This window comes from Chinchilla lanigera, unplaced genomic scaffold (assembly GCF_000276665.1).
Source record: "Chinchilla lanigera isolate Chin_1 unplaced genomic scaffold, ChiLan1.0 scaffold00080, whole genome shotgun sequence".
Taxonomy (NCBI): domain Eukaryota; kingdom Metazoa; phylum Chordata; class Mammalia; order Rodentia; family Chinchillidae; genus Chinchilla; species Chinchilla lanigera.
Genome location: NW_004955481.1, coordinates 2,509,651 through 2,526,540, shown reverse-complemented (window position 1 = coordinate 2,526,540; position 16,890 = coordinate 2,509,651). Strand labels below are relative to the sequence as shown.

At 55.4% G+C, this 16,890-nt stretch overlaps 1 protein-coding gene across 1 annotated transcript in view; it reads left to right on the top strand.

The window, feature by feature from the left end:
- Positions 1-16,890, top strand: part of Abr (active BCR-related) — a gene marked incomplete in the record, with an annotated part of 207,359 nt that overhangs the window by 184,127 nt on the left and 6,342 nt on the right. Inside the window, 4 exon segments of the mRNA XM_005402643.2 lie at positions 13,871-13,930; positions 14,165-14,274; positions 15,306-15,445; positions 16,475-16,609. Coding sequence (XP_005402700.1) covers positions 13,871-13,930; positions 14,165-14,274; positions 15,306-15,445; positions 16,475-16,609 — 445 coding nt within the window.

Here is a 16,890-nt window from a genome sequence, read left to right as displayed (position 1 = left end):
TCAAACTTGCAGTCCTTCCACTTCAGCCTCTTCCGGGTAGCTAGGGTTACAGGTGTGGGTCACAGTGCCTGCCCCTTTTTCTTCACATTTTCCACAAGAGGTTTAGAGTGCTGGTCCATCCATGTCTGGCCTTGACACCAAGTTGTCACTGAAAGAGGTGCCTTGGGACAGGAGTTGGGGATAGATAGGGTTCGTCTTTTGCAGCCGGAGAGGGCAGTTCCTCATGACCAAAATACATCTCTTTGGAACCCTGGCTCCTATAGGGCCCTGCTAGCTTGGCCTCAAGCCCCTCTGATACCTGGTGGTGAAGGGGTTAACCCTGGATCTAGAGGGAGCGGGACTGGCTTGTGTTTAGCTGCTTGTCAAACTTTATTTAGTGAGAGCTAGAAGGAGGGATGCAGCCAGTTTGCCAAGAGTTAAAGACCGGGCGGGCGTTGGGTGCTTTTGGAGGGGGCAGCTCCAGCGCCTGCTTTGAGTCACTTCCTTCTGTGGGGTGGCGGCGCTCCACGGTGCCTGTTGGGCACTCCACTAGGTGTCCTGCGAGCTGGACCCGCAGGCAGAGAGGAGGCCCCAAGGCTGCTGCAGGGAGGCGCCCCGCGCCGGCTGCGCGCTCAGCTAGACCTAGACTGCTGCTGCTCCAGCTTTCAGAGCGCGGAGGGCTGCAGTCTCCGGGGAGGGAGGGGGAAGAAGAGGGAGAGGGAGGGAGGAGAAAGCTGAGCCCCACACCGCGCTTCCCCGACTGCTCGACTAACAGTCCGGCCCAGCTCTCCGCAGAGCAACCTCTCCAGCGCCGCTGAGCGACTCTGCGGCTCCCTAGAGCCGGCCCCGCAGGCCGGCCGCCGGCATGACCGACGTCCTGCCTCAGCCCGACTGCAGCCTAAAGGCAGTGTGCGAACCCCTGGAGCGCTGCTGCCTGGATCAGCTGGAGGAGCCAGGGAGTAAGCGACCCCCCAACACGGGCGCCAGGCTCTGGGGCCGAGTGCGCAGCAAGCTGCTCCGCCACAAGGTGCTAGGCCGCTGGGACTGGCGGGTTGTGAGGGGTTGGGCTGCAGAGGGTCTGCGGGAGGGCTGGGGGCTGCTGGGGGTCGCTCTGTGCCTATGACAGCCCCTGCCTGATCCGAGGAGTTCCAGGACAGAGATTGGGTGTGTGTGTGTGGATCTGCTCCAGGTGCCTTGAACTTGATGATGACTGCTAGTTGCTACCCCTGCCCCAACCCTGGCTGTCTTCTCTGCATCTGTCCCTGTCTCAGGAAAGGAGGAATTGTCTCCTGCGCAAGTGGCCTCTCCCTGGCTGCTTTCTGAGTCTATACTCAAGGAGTCTAAACGGGCCAGGTGGGGGTTCCTGGGTCTCATGGTCCAGAAAGAGCACAGGCCTGACACCCCAGCACCAACCTACCAAGCCCGTGGATGTTGCTGGCTTTGTCTTTGCTGAGGGGCACCTGAACGTATCTACCGTGTGAGCTTTCTTTGTGCAAGTTGAAGGGTCATTCTCACCAGAGGGGAAGGGGGAAGGCCGTGGAGAGGTAATGATGTGCCAAGTCTGGGAGCTGTAGGCTGCCTCTTCAGGGACCACCCAGATGACTGCTGGCCTGGTGCCACCTGGGCACCAGGCAACTCAGTCAGCGTGCCAGGGGGTTGCTGACCCAGCAGGCGGCTCAGGGCAGACTGCCGGTCCAGCTTATAGCCCCAGACCCTAATTGGGATTAAAGTCGGAGATAGAAGCTGACTGTCCTGCAGTTGGGCAGGCTGCCTTGGGGCTGGCTTTGGGTCCTGGCACTGGGCATCTGAGTGAGAGCCAGACCGAGTGCCCAGCACACAGTAAGCGCTTGATAACTCGGCAGACCAAATCAACTGCCTGAGACATCGCAGGGTGTCAGTGCTGGCTGGCCAGGTCATGTTCATCCTTCAGGATGATGACAAGGGAGGCCTTGGCCAGTTTGATGGGGGCTGCAAGCCTTCCTGTTGCTCAGAGGAGGACCCTCTGTGTATAGTCTTTTAGCCAGCTAGCCTAGAAGCTCCTGGTACTTGCCAACAGGAAGTGATCTGGGCCCGTTGGCTCCTTGTTTAGTTTCATCTCTTGCCGGTGGGGCATTCTTGACCCCTTAGAGGTAACATCAATTCTGGAAAGTGCTAGGCAGGGCAGCAACTTGAGCTACCCTGCTTTGGCCCCTGTGTCACCTTCAGCTTCCCTGGGGACCAGGCTAGCAGAGCCCTGCTGGCCCCGGCTGCTACCAGAGCCTCTCTGTGCTGAGGCAGCTGTCTGTGCCCGGCAGCATGGAGCCACCCCTGCCTGTCCCCTCTCCCCGGCCCTTGCTGAGGCCAGCAGACACCAGCTCAGAGCTCATCATCCATCCCTAAACCGCAGGGTTTGCAAGAAACAGCCCAAGAGGTTCCAGATCCTTCCAATTTACCTGGGGGGTGTCTGGCCGGTAGGGCTACATTTTTGAACTCCTGAGCATGGACTTTCTGTTCTCCTGTCATGTGTGGCTGGAAAAACCAAGAAGCCACTTTAGCAACTCTAACTGGGTTTGCTTCTGGTGATACCTGACAGCTTCACATCCTGGTGCTTTCTAGGCAAGGGTGGTGAGCTGGCCAGGCGCTGGGCTGCTGAGCTGGTTGGCATCAGTGCCATTGCAGGGAGGCTGTGGTGCTGGGATGTGTGGTGTGGCGGTGACTCAGTCCCCTAGCACATGCTGTGTGAGAATGTGTCAATCTCCTGGACACTGAGTGATGGAAGGACGTCCACCCTCCTGTGCCTGTCTCACTGTACATAGGCTGGTAGGGGCACAGGCAGGGGTGAGGCCTGCTGTAGCCTTGCCTTCCTTCCCTAGCCACATTAACCTATTTCTTCCTGTGCAGTGGGCACACTGCCAGGCCAAGGGGGCTGGGATGGGACAGTAGTTGAGGCCAGGTGGGGGCAGGAGGGGCTGCCTCATAAACTCATTAACTGTGCCCCAAGGATTTAATGTTGTGGATGCTGAACACCTGTGGCCCTTCTGATCCAATTTAGCCAGAGTCATTAAAGGCTGGAGGAATGGGAGGCGACTCATCCGGGGATCCTGTGTGGGTCCTGAGTCTGTTCTGATGCAAAGGGCCCAGTATTAAAACTGAGCCCTTGAAATAGTGTGGGGCCTCTGGTCCCAGGGGCCTTTAGTTCCTGGGGGAAAGAGAGGCAGGGCCTCTCTCAGGCTTTTCTTAGGGCACAGAGGGACTAGGGTAAGATTGCTCTTGTCCGCAAGCACAGTTCTGGAGCTGAAGCCTCATTCTGGCCCCTGACTTGGCAGTTGGTTTGTTGTGCAAGCATTTAGCAGAGGAGACACGTGGCATTTGGGTTTGTGGGTTCTGCCAGCACTCTCGGTATTTAACTTGAATTTCTACTTTCTTTCTTTTTTTCCCTCAAATCACACTCAAGTAGACCAGGCTCAGGGCCTCACCCTTCCTCCCATTCTGCCTGCTGCTAAAGTCTTAGGTTGAACTTTGGAAGGAAGGGACTACACAGGAATCCCATTCTCAACTCTGTAACATCCAGAGGTTTTAATGGGGTCCCTTGTGGGAGCCGTAGGGAGGCTGAGAGGGCCAGAAGTGAGTGAGGCCAGGACAGAAGCATTTGTCGGATGAGGAATTCAAGGCCCTTACTGTGGCCCTGTAACCAAGGTAGAGATGCTCCTGACCCTGACCAGGCTGGATACTGAGGGTGGGGACCCAGGCTAAACTAGCAAACTCCAGGGAAGCAGAGGAGTTAAGGACAGCTCCTGGTGACTTTGTCTCTGTTTTGAGGGGTTGCAACATACTCCTGAGAATTCTCTGCTTCCAAAGAGCTTCTCTCAGGAAGCGAGGGGCTGGTACTGCAAAGTCCATCTGTTTGGTGATGGCCGTTGCTCCCCCTGCTTACATAGGGGGTCAGAGGAAGAACAAGATAGGGGACCACCCGCTTTGGGCCACTTATCTGAGGAACTTTAAGGTTTAGATGGTCGTAGAAGAGGCTCCCTTTGTCAACTGGACTGCCACCACCATATAGTTCCTAGTCCCTCCCAGAGTGTGCCATTTAACTAGAATTCTTTTTTTTTTTTTTTTTTGAGACAGAGTCGCTCTATGCAGTTCAGGCTGGCCTTGAGCTCACTTTGTAGCCCAGACTGGTCTTGAACTCACAACGATCCTCCTGTCCCGAGTACTGGGATTACAGGTGTGTGCCACCACTCCCGGCTGCCATTTAACTAGAATTCTTGATAGCGCCAAGTCTGCAAACAGACACCCCCATCAGAGGTTCACTTAGCCATTCATTCACTGTTCCTGCCATTGAGGATCTCGGGGGCTAGGTACAAGTTACAGGTGTGTCTTGGGCTCATTCACTCATTGCCTGACTCTGGGCTTCCAGAAACAGTTTGAAACTTTTCCCAGTGGAAATCTACCCTGGCTGTGGCTCCCTACTGCTGTACCCTGCTACTCTCTTCCTACTTTACCAGAAGGAAGAAACCTGCATCCTTCCCCATTTGCAGGCCCATCCTCACTCCCTTACATTGACCCCTCAGCTGCAGACAGGAGCTCCTCTCCCTGGAACGGGACCTCTCTGCCACCAGCGTACTTCATACTGGGCCTCCTGATGGGCCAGGAGGGTGGGAGGCCAGCAGGTAGAAAGCAGCATTAGTGTGCTCCCCTGCATTCTCGCAGCCACTGCGCTTGCCATTGCATAGGCACTCCCCAGAGCAAGGCCTGGTTACTAACGCTGCGTGGGAGGTCTGCCCCTGGTGCTCCTGCCTGCCCACCTTGCTGGTTCCTCAGAGGCCTGTGTGACACCACAGGGCAAGAGCCCTTGACTCGGAGAATCTGATAGAGATTCTAAAGCCCCTTCAGACTCAGCCACCCTCCTCTTGGACCCCAAAGTAAGAGTCCTTGCTCTACACAAACCTGTCAAGCACCATTTCTTGGCACCAGGGGAGATTGGACGGGCACTGGCCTCCCCACGACCTCTGCGTCCCACACACAGCTTGGCCCATCAGCCTTACTGGGCGTGGTGCCATAGCTTTCCAGTGGCGCTGGCCCAGAGAGAGCTGAGCCTGCTGGCCATGGTCATTCCTGAAAAGTCAAAACAGCGTGGGCCCATGGTTATAGTAGTGTCCAAAGACTAGTGAGGTTCAAGCCCAGGAAAGAGTCCAGGAACTTCTGCAGGTGCTGCTCTGGGGGACTTGCTGGGTGTCAATGAAGATGCACTGATCTGGAAAGACTGGCCTCTGTTGAGTGGCGCTGCTGGGCCCACATTGTTGGGAGCTGGTCAGCAGACCATTTGGGCTGTTACCTCATGCCGGGGCAGGGAGAGTGCTTGTGTTCTGGTGCCTTAGAGGGATACACAGCCCCCTGCTCCTGGACCCTGATTCTGCCTGCCCGATCCCCAGGAGAAAGCCCATGTCGGCCCCGGATCCCAGTAAGACCTGTTGCTCCTGCCCCTCCCCCATTGTAGACCATGGAGCCTGCTCTTGAACCTCTGTCTGCAGAGGCTGGGAGCCCTGAGATCCCCAAAGAGATTTCCTTGGCCCTGTTCAGAGTGGGGCTTGCTCCAGAGCTAGAAGCTGAAATGATCTCTGTCCTGGACAGTGGCCCCACCTTGCTGGTGCCTTAGTTGAGCACCCCCAGTGCAGTGACATCCACAGTGTCCCTTCCCACTCAGTGCCCATATGCCTCGTGTGTGCTGTGTGAGGCCTCCTCCTTGCAGCAGCCCTAAATGAGGTTCATGTGCCACAGGGTACTAGAGGAAGAAGGGTTCCAGGCTAGAAGGAGTCACTTGTCATCTAGTGTCTGTTTTAACTCGCTGTGTGACCTTGAACAAATCTCCTCCCCTCTCTGGTTCTTTGGGAGAGAGCTAAATAGGATGATCTCTTAGAATCCAGTCATATGAAGTCTTGGCCCTGACTCAGGATTCCTATTCCTAAGCCTTAAAACCTCAAGACGCTAGCGGAGTCTGGGTTTGAGAGGGCATAGGGCTGGGCTGCCCCTGGGCCAAGGCCAGCCATTCATTAAACACGGGAGCAGCGATGAGGAATGTGGGGCACCCCCCCCACACGCACAGTACTGGGGATTGAACCTAGGGGCTTTAGGATCTTCACACTGAGCTACATTCCTAGCACATTCTTTATTTTGGCTTTTTTTTTTTTTGGTTTTTCTCCGGTACCAGGAACCGAACTCACGACCTTGCGCTTGCTAGGCAGGCGCTTTTGCCGCTGAGCTAAATCCCCAGCCCCACATTCTTTATTTTGAGATAGGGACTTGCTGGGTTTGAACTTGCAATCCTGCCTCAGCCTCCCAGGGTGCTGGATTACAAGGATGTACCACTATGGTTTGCCAAATGTGGGGCATCTCAATCCCTGTCCTAAAGGAATCCCCATCGGAGGGCATTGCTGTCCCCATCTCCTACATCCTGGGGCACTCATTTGGTTCATGAATGTTTTGGTTTTTTTTTTGTTTTTTTTTTTTTTGGTTTTTCTCTGGTACCGGGAACCGAACTCATGATGTTGCACTTGCCAGGCAGGCGCTTTTGCCGCTGAGCTAAATCCCCAGCCCCTGGTTCATGAATGTTAAGAGGCACCTTCCACGGTCTTGCTCAGCGTTGCAGGCTGGCTTCAAACTCACAGTGTAAGCAGGCTGACTTCAAACTCACAGCGATCCTCCTGCATCAGTCTCCCAAGTGCTGGGATTACAGACATGCACCACATGCCTGGCCGGAGAACTTTCTCAAACTAAGATTTAAATGTCGAGAAGGAGTCAGCCATGAAAGATCTGGAGTCATCATATCCAGGCAAAGGAGGGGACAGGGGAAAAGCCTGGAGGCAGGTGTGTTCAAAGGCAGACTGGGTCTGAGCAAGGCGTTGAGGATGGGGTGACACGGGGTGAAGGGGCGGCAGCCAGATCGCATAGGGCCCTGTAGGCCACGGGGAGCCTGGCCTTGAATCCAAGCACAGGAGGAAGCTGCTGGTGCCTTTCAACACAGCGTAGTGATGTTGCTGTGCTTTGAGCATGAGCTGAACACCAGGCATTATTCTTAGCCCTTGGTGTCCTATGAGGTAAGTGCTATTATTATCCACACCACTTTATATATGAGAAAACTGAGGCTCAGAAAAATGACCCAGATGAGGCCACGTGAGCGGCTTACAGAGGAGGCGCTCAAAACCCAGGCAGCCCGCCCTCCACACAGGCTCATGTCTACCATGTCACCTGCCTGACGTGGCCTCTGAGGAGGAGGCCTAGAGCCCACTCAGCACCCGTGGCTGTTTCTCAGTCGTTTGGGGGTCCTGAGTCTAGTGGAGATTGGGGCCATATTCCCTGGAGGTGTGGGGCCTTGCGGTGTGTGGTACCGGCCCAGAGTGCTGTGCATAGCAGTGGGCACGCCAGTGGCTTTTGCTGATGTTGTAGTGAACGCAAGACTCAGAGCAGATGTGAGCCCGGGGGAGGAGTCCACTCCAAACCGCATAGACAGGGCAATTGCTGGTGCCCCATTTTCACTAGCAGCAGGCACTGTGCCCAGAAAGTGCTCCTGGCCCAGGAAGGAAGATGAAGTCAGTTTTAGAGAGGACTTTCTAATTCATACCACACTGCTGCAAGGTCGGAGGGAGGCCTCTGAGCCCACGATGGGCTGCAGGGTCCTTGGTCTTCCCGCAGAACTAGCAAGAATTTCCTTGTTGGAACCTCAAAAAACCTCTTGCTTCAGACTGTGGTCTCTGAGATGACCCCTTCCCTTTGGGAATAGGCCTACTCTTATGCTGTTCTGGCTCTTCTAGTTCCTTTATTCCAAAGTGACACACTGCCTCTGTCCTTGCTGCCTTGGTATCCCCAGCTTTTCATTTGTAGCTGGGCCTGGGGTAAAGTCTGCAGATTTCCTGGGGCAGAGACGGCTGTGGTCAGTGGACCAGCTCTGAGAAGCAGAGCTCTGAGCTCTGGGGAAGCTGTGCCTGGCCTTGAAGGCCTCCAGTAGCAGCCTAGGTTTGGGTGTTGTCTGCTTACCCTCAAGGGCAGCTGTGCCCGGCCGAGGGCTGACAGTCTGGAATGCGCGAGGAAGGCTGAGCCTCGGCAGGGGGCTCTAGGGAAGGCAGGTTGCCATGGGTGCTAAGCGGCCAACCTGGCTTCAATAAAAGCACCGTTCAGAGCTGCTAAACCCCTTCCATATGTGGGCCCCGGGAACTTTGGAGTTCTTGAGAGGAGAGGGGGAGGCAAGCAAGGCAAAGTAGCCTCATCCGGGTGCCTTGGAAGACAGAGTCAGCAGAGCCAGTCTGTGCTGGCCTAGGAGTGGGTGGGCAAACTGGCCGCAGGGCACCCGTGGGCAGCCTGGTGTGCCTGCTGTGTCTGTCTCTGCAGAGCGTGAGCCAGAGAGGCAGAGCTGCCTTGTCCTTCTGGCGGGGCTGCCAGGCCCCTGGGAAGAGGAGGTGACAATTTACCAAACTTGACCCTGGTCTCCTCTGACCCAGTTGCTGGGCTGGAAGCCGGATGGAAGGCCTGGCAGCCCCGCCCCCTCTGCCCTGCCTCTCCCTGAGCCTCTCAGAGCAGCCACGTTGACGGAACCCTCCAGTGCCCTCCTCCAGGGAGGCGAGGCGGGCTCCTGGCAGCTCCCTGCTCCCCGCTGCCCGCCCTGCTGTGCCTCTCACGCCTGTGGTATGTCCCAGTGACAGCTTGGTTTGGTATCCCAAAGGGACCAAAGCGTGTGACTGCGTTTGGGGGAGGGCACCCCAGGACCGTCACCGTGGCCCCTGGCTTGGGAGCCGCAGGAAACATGCCCGTATCAGACCCAATGCCTGGCTCAGGGCCTGGCATCCGTGCCCTGGTGCTTGGCCTGTGACAGGGATGCCCAGAGGCATGTTCGGCCGGCTCTGCCTTCCCTCTAGCACTCCAGTCAGTGGCTGATTTTTATGGAGACCCTTTTCGAGTCGCTTTCTACCGTGTCTGCCCACCCCTTAGGGCGACAAGTTCAGTGCACTGAATTACTGCCGTTGTTAAAAAGCATTTCGTTTTTATTAACTTCTGAAACCATGTCTGGGCTTCAAGGCAAGTCCATCTGGCTTCCAGGAGAGGGCCAGGACTGCAGGCCTCGGACCCAGGGCACCAAGGGCAGAGCAGAGAAAGGGAGCAGTCAGAGCGGTCTTGAGGGGGCAGGAGGCTGGGTTCCTCGGGGCCGCTGTCCCCTGCTCTGTGGCAGTGGTAGGGGGGGCTCTGAGGGAAGGGGTCATCGGAGGCGGGATCCAGGAGGCTTGAAGAAAGAGGTAGGGGCCTGAAGCCTTTGAAGCTCCTGCTGATATTGTTGTCAGGGGCCCCCCTCATCCAGTGAGCCTCTGGGTACATCTCAGAGTTACGCTGAAAGCTGCTCGATGCCTCTGCCCCGAGACCAGACGCAGCTAGTTCTGTTTGCCCCCAGCTGTCAGTAGACAGGGCCACTACAGGTCCCTTACTGGAGAAAAAGGAAACCACGTAAGGGTTTGTGGGAAGGGGAGGTGGCAGAAATTGCTCCCAGGAGACTGTCGGGAACGTGGCACAGTTTAAAGAACATGGCCCGGGAGTCAGAAGGACGGAGTTGAATGTAGCTCAGTCCCCTCCTAGGGAGCAAGACTGGAGCCCCACTATCAAGCATGGCTCAGACTCTCCAGTGCCTCCTAAGTGCCAGGTAGTGGGAGGTGACCGTGAACAGCCCTCAAGGCTGAAGGGGAAAAGTGATAGTCGTATGCCTGGGGCTGCTAAGAAATGGGGCCGGGAAGACGGGCTTGGGTTCTCACAGGAGAGCCCTGAAGATGTTGTGGAAACCCAGCTTTGGCCGACGCTCATGGATACACAGAGCCTATGTACTGCTAAGCCACTTTGGTGCTTCCTGTCCCAAACATGAGGCCACTTGTGTCTAGAAAGGGGAAGTGCCCCTCCCCCAACCACCGACAGGATCCCAGTACAGGTCCGACATTCTGCTGCAGGGGAGCTAGTGTGCTCCTGTCATCAGCCAGAAAGCTCAGCCAAGTCTTCTTAGGCCATGATTGGACCCTGGCCTGTTTCTGTCACCTGTCCTCCACCCGACCCCCACCCTGGGGGAGTCCCCTGTGTGTATGTTACCTGTGCATGAAAAGATGACCAGGTGTTCTCAGCAGCCTGACCCTTTGCAAGCCCCTTCTGTCTCCCTCCTTCTAGGTGATCTGATGTCCCCCAGGTACCCGCACAAGGGCGCTGTGGATGACACCTGTCTCCTGGGATTAGAGGTGTTAGTGCTCAGGTATTCCCTTCCACTGACCTCCCAGGACCTGATTCCTCCACCCCAGCACTAATTTAATCAGGAAATAGCGGAGTCCACATTTCCCAGGGGTTATAAATAGTCACAGCCGTTCAGGCAACATCATTTCTCTGGAAAATGTGCCATGTCCCTCTCCACTCCCCACCCTCCCTTCTCTGTATTTAAATGACATCCTGAAATAGACTTGGTTTCTGGAGGCTGCTGGCCTCCTGGGAGACGGAGCATGATTGTCAGGGTGCCCAGGGGCTGGACAGGCCTTCCTGAGCAGGTACCGGGCCGCACCTGCAGCAGGGGTCCGGAATGTGGCGGTGGTGGGGACTCAGCAAAGTGAAAAGGGGCCACCTTACCCTAAGTGGGGAGCATGTGAAACAGCGCACTGCTACTTGGAAGGCAGACTCTTGGTGTGGCTGGAGGCAGAGAGGCAGGAGCATTCCTGCGGCCTGGGGTCCTCCAGGACCGCTTTCTGGAAGACATGCCCTGCATAGTATCAGAGTTGCTCTTCCTGTCTCAGTTGCTCCCAGGAAAATGGACCCACATGACGGAGGGGTGTGGGAAGCCTTGCTGTGGAGGTGGCCTGCCAGACTCCAGACCCTGGAGGCCTGATGTCTCCTTGCTGAGTCAGTCCCGCCACTGCTGAGTGACAGGTGCAGGACTAGGTTAGGTGCATTGCATGTTACCCTGCAGCTTTAGCAGAGGGAGTCAGGGAGATCTGATTTCATGCCCCGGCTCTCACTCCCTGAATGCTTGGGACTGAGCAGGTTCCTTGTATTCTTTAAGCTTGGTGTCCTTGTCTGCACAATGAAAGTAGCCACAAAAGCTTACAGTGGCTAAGATGCTGTGTATCATGGGTTTATCACAGTTTCAGACTTACGGACAATGCTCAGAATACATCAGGCAGCCCTGTGAGGCCAGCATGGGTACCCCAGGAAGAAGCTGAAGTTCTGTGACCTGCCCAGATTCGCCTGGGGCTGAATAGAAGCCCCAGGCCACCCTGACTTCCAATCCCTGCCCTTTTCCCATTCAGGCTGCATCCAGATGCCACTCTAGGTAGGGCTTAGCAGGGAACCACTGGCTCCATTCAGAGCAGCTGCCAGGAAGTGCCAGGTCATGGGAAGCTGGGACAGAACAGCTGGAGGGGATCCAGCCAGGTCCCTGGAGAGATCTGCTTTCTAAAGGGCTCATCACTCCAGCATGTGTCTCCCATGGAGGGGTGCATCTGCCTGTCAGCTGACAGAGAGCAGTTGAGATCCCTCTAGACCCCTGTGGCCACTGCTGGGGGACAGAGGTGAGGGCAGAACCAGGGGTGTGAACAGGATGAAAGAATTACAGGAGGCAGCCTGCTGAAGATCCAGGGAGGGGTTGGGACAGAGAAAGTGAGAGAGGGAGGGTTCAGGACAGAGGCCAAAGTCAGGAGTGCCCTTGGGACCAGTGGGACCCTTGGCCACGAATATTGTAGACCCGAGATCCCGGTGGCAGGGGTCCTCCCCAGAGGTCCCTGGTTCTCCCCACACTGCCTTCTCCATCTCCTGTCCTCAGGTCACTCCCTTCTGTGGGTAGGGGGCTGACTGCTGAAGCTGGGGCCTGGGCCGCAGCTGCCTAGACACAGGGCCTAGAGCCAGCCAGGTGCAGCCCCCAGGCCCTCTCTGAGGTAGCAGAAGTTGTGAGAAGGACTTGGGCTGACCCAGATCCAGTTTTGCTTCTGTGGGGGACAGTGGCCTGTTAGAGCAGCATTGTCCCTGGCATACAGAGCCCCAGTGTGCACAGAGACGTCCCAGGGCAAGGCGGGCAGGGGGCCTTGAAGAGAGTGAGTTTGCAAGTCTTCAGAGGTCAGGCATCTCACGTCGCTTCCCACTCTGCAATGAAACTCTGAGGCCCAGGCTCACCATGGGGGTTTTTTGGCCCAGGAGGCCCAGACCTCAGGGGCGACAACAGAGGGCACCTTAGAAATGCCCGTGTCAGCGCTGAGAAAGAAAAGACTCTAAAGGCTCGTCACAAAGCCTTTGGAAGTCAGGTGGTGTCCAGTGCTTTACTCTCTGCTAAACTGATGAGGACGTAATTAACAGCTGAGAGATCATTTAAAATAATGTTTGAAAATAGGTATAGAGGGAATTTAAGGCAAATGACAGGGAAAGGGGTTAGTGACTCACCTAACATTGCTGTACTAAAACTTTTCAGCTTCGTTTAGTGATTTGTGCAAACAGAATGCTTCCTTGTTTACATTATTTAAAAGAAAACCAGAAAATTTGGAACAGAATTGGTGCTAAACCTCATCTTATTCTAGCAATAAATAAGATTCGTAGAGACACGTGACCCAAAACAGGAAACATGCTTTACCGATCTCATTCAGAGATACAGTTCCACCAAAGTGCTGCTTTGCTGCTTAGTGTTTATTAAAATTTGTAGTACATTGGAGTTTTTTTATTGTGCACTGTTAATCATGGTAATAACAAGTCCAGAACTTACTTTACATATTCAGAGATTTTCTTAGGAAAATTTCTTAGGAAATTTTCATTTCAATGTATAGATGTATTTTGGGAGCAAACTATACTACGGTGTTGACTAAAAGACTTGAAAATGTAAAAATATAAATTAAGAAGAACCTGTGAAGGAGAAACGGAATAGAAACAGAAACCTGTGGAGAAAAAGACAAAGCAGGTAGGCTTTCTGCAAGGGAGAGAAGAGCCTGCTTGATGTTCTAAGTGGATGATAGTGGGTATCAAATCGCTATGCTAACTATATTCCTCTTCATACCTTTAAGGGATGATGTAATGGTTTATTTTAAGATGTCAATACTTATATTATTCTGGAAATTATATTCTTTGTAGCTACTTACACTTGCTGTAGAAATGTTGGATTAAAAATGTGCTTGGAAGAACATAGTTTTTCAAAACTATTTTGTGAATGCTCGGACAAAATGGTTTGAAGGCCCCTGAGTTAGAGGAATGAAAGCCTCATGTGCCTCCAGACCTCCCCCGGTGCCCTTACCCCCGGAGCTGCAGCCTAAGCCTGGGGACCTGGCCTGTGGAGGCTTCACCTGTGGGGGAGCCAGCTGCTCAGCCCAAGCTGTCTCGTTGTCTCCTCGCAATGATCCAGTGAGGCCAGTTCTGTTACAGCTGTGGAGAACAGAGGAGGCTCAGCAAGGGTACTGTTTGCCCAGGTCCTGCTGCTGAAAGCTGCAAAGTCAGGATTCAAACCCAGGCAGCGGACTCCTGAGAACAGACTTACCTCTTCGTTGCACTGCCTTCCCATTCAGCAACCCCGTACGCACCACAAGGGCTTAGATCTCCAACCACTCCAATTTGGGTAGTTGAGCAAGTTGCTTTTATGACCTTCAGTTGCTGCATCTATGAAATGGATTGACAGTGCCCATCTCACGGTGTAGCAGTCAGACAATACCTTGTAATGAGCATGCACCCTAAAAGAGAGGGTCCATGCCTCCTCCATGGGCTCCAAGGGTCTTCCATTAGCCAGGGCCAGAGCTACCCTGAAGGGTTCACTTCAAGATAAGCATCAAGGCTTCTGCTTTGCTGGCTGGCGAGGCGCTGCCAACAGCAGGGAGAGTGCTGGCTTGGTCCCTGAGCTGCCCCCCTCTCACTCACAGTCCTTCTCATTCTTTCTCTGCAGTTGGATCCACAGACTGTAGAAACCAAGAACTGGCACACAGATGTGATCGAGATGAATGGGGTGAGCCCAAGGGGTAGGAGATACCTGAGCAGGGGTGGACAGCCCTTGAACCCGTAGGTGCTGCGCTACCTCCACCTCCCTCAGCCCCACCCTGCTCCTCTCTCTGCCCCCCCCATTCAGGTGTTTACAGAATCCTGGGGGCTGGGGGTAGCCTGCTTGCAGTCCTGGGGAGGGAGGCTCCTGTACTTGGGGGGTTCTTCTCAGACACTCATGCCTGCCTCATCTCTCAACCAGATCAAAGTGGAATTCTCCATGAAATTCACCAGCCGGGATATGAGCCTAAAGAGGACTCCATCCAAAAAGCAGACTGGCGTCTTTGGGGTGAAGATCAGCGTGGTGACTAAGTAGGTGCTGTCTGGTATCAGAGTGCTGGCGTTGGCCCCCAGGTCCCCATCAGTCCCTGCCTCCCAGCACCCCTGCACATGCAAGTACCTAATTAGACACACACACACACACACACACACACACACACACACACACACACACACACACACACCCAATGCAGTGGTAACAGACGGCCAGTTTGGAGGCTGACAGTGGCCTACAGGGGTGTGTTCTCTGGCTGACTCAGTGCTTCAGAAACAAAGGAGCCATCATGGAAACAAGCAAAGATAAGGGAAAAGCACGAAGTGCTTGCTTCTTGCAATAAATGGGAAGATCTGACAGTGACTATAGGCGTTTGGGCTTCATAGCAACAGGTTGAGATGCAAAGAGTGGCTGCCCCTTAGGGAAGGGCAGTATCCTTGGGCTCATGCCACCCCTCTGTGCCCTTTGTCTCCAGGTCCAGACCCAGCTCCCTCCTATCTGTTGGACCCCTAAAAGCACTTTTTTTCTTGACATGCTAGGGATTGCACCCAGGGCCTCAAACATGCTAGGCAAGTGCTCTACCACCATGATAGACTCCCAGCCCCTACAAGCATTTGGCCTTTTCTTTTCTCTTGGTTTTTAGAGACAGGGTTTTGGCTATGCAGAACCCCAAGCTGGCCTTGAACTCACTATGTAGTCCAGGCTGGCCTGGAACTCACAGCAATCCTCCTGCCTCAGCCTCCTGAGTGCTGGGATTACAGGTGTGTGCCACCACACCCCATATCAGCAGCATTTGATTTTGAGGGCACATTCCTTCTCAAGAGCCTTTAGGCCATCTCCCAGCACTTCTTCCTGCCCGTGTCCTTTGCTGTGCCTCAGCAGGCCAGCGTTGGCAGGCAGAGTGGGGCTAGGGGTATGGCCTCTTCCTCAGCCCTTTCCTTGCCCCTGCTTCTGACCCTAGAGGCCCGAGCTACCTTAGGCCAAGCTATGCTGGGGGGCGGGGGGTGCTGGATAGTGCACGCAGCACTGCAAGGCTCCATCTCCCCAACCCTTGCATCCCCGTGCCCAGGCGGGAGCGCTCCAAGGTGCCCTACATCGTGCGGCAGTGTGTGGAGGAGGTGGAGAAGAGAGGCATCGAGGAGGTCGGCATCTACCGGATATCGGGAGTGGCCACAGACATCCAGGCGTTGAAGGCCGTCTTCGATGCCAGTGAGTCTGGGTCCCAGCCAGTTGGGGTGGGTGCCGTGCAGGCTGGTAGGAGAACCAGGAGGACCGGGAGGCCTTCTGCATGGAGCCTGACCTGCAGTCCACGCTGCACGCAATAGACTGTGAGTCACTGTGGCAAGCACCCGCTGGATTTTCTCATGTAATCTCCCACTCGAATCCCTTATCCAGTGCTACAAATAAGGAAATGGATGGCGCTCCGAGAGGCCAGCTCACTCGCCCAGGGCTTTTCCAGCGTGTAGGTGTAGCGTGTGGACTTAAACTCAGAACTTTCTGACTTCAAAGCTGCATTCCCAACTTTTGTGCTAGCGCCTACTAAAGAGCCTTGAGCCTGGGCTGGCCGGCGCAGGCTTCCCTCTGCTGCGGGCAGTTCTGCCTTTTGTAAGCCCCTTGGCGGTGGTGTCCGACCCTCCTAGTTTCCTCTTCCCTCATCCTGCTGCTCAGGCTGCAACGGCAGCAGCAGCCAGTGGTCAGGAAGCTTGAAGTGGCCAGGGAGAAGGCCAGGTGGATTGGGGCCTGGCAGGGAAGCCCGATGGAAGGTGGGACGGGGCGGGGAACGTGCGGGCACATGACTCCCCTGCGCGACCCGGGACCTGGAGCTTTGTCAGAACACGATTCTAGGTGTGAAGAATGTACAGGGCCTTCCAGGGAGAGGCTTGGCAATGGGAAGACGCCAGTTGGAAAGATGGCACATGCCACGTGGTATGGATGTGGCTCAGGGACTCGGGATGACAAGTGGTACGCTCCTTCCCTTCTCTGAGAAGCCACAGCAGGCAGACCTCAGCCTGGCTCTCTCTGCTCCCTCTCCCCGCTGCCGACGGAGCCAGGTCACAGAGTCTGTGACTGCTACCTACATCCTGGCTTTCTGGAGGGGACGAGAGGCAGGGATGGGGCAGGTGGGGGTTGGCCCTGCGACAGATGTGGAAGCTGGGACAGGGCTTGAGGCTGGCTGCTGGGGAGAGGGGAACGAGTCTGAGGCCGGCACAGCCCCTGAGCTAGCCCTCTCCCCCGTAGATAACAAGGACATCCTGCTAATGCTGAGCGACATGGACATCAACGCCATCGCCGGCACCCTCAAGCTGTACTTCCGGGAACTGCCAGAGCCCCTCCTCACAGACCGGCTTTACCCGGCCTTCATGGAGGGCATCGGTGAGGCTCTGATGGTCGTGAGGGCTGAGCTGAGCCGGCATCCATGGCCTGGACAGTCCACAGCAAGATCCGTGGCCTCCCTTGCCCGTTGACCTGTTCAGTGTACTGGCTGGCTGGGTGGCTGAGGGGCCCAAGGGTGAGGGGTGGCCTGCTGGGGCCCGGGGCAGAGGCTGGCCCCTCTGTCCCTGCCTCTCACGTCCCTAGGGGTGGCCTCTTTTCTTTCTCCTTGCACACTGACTTGGTTGCTTAGAAACACAGGTTTTTAAGGAAGACTGCCCTGA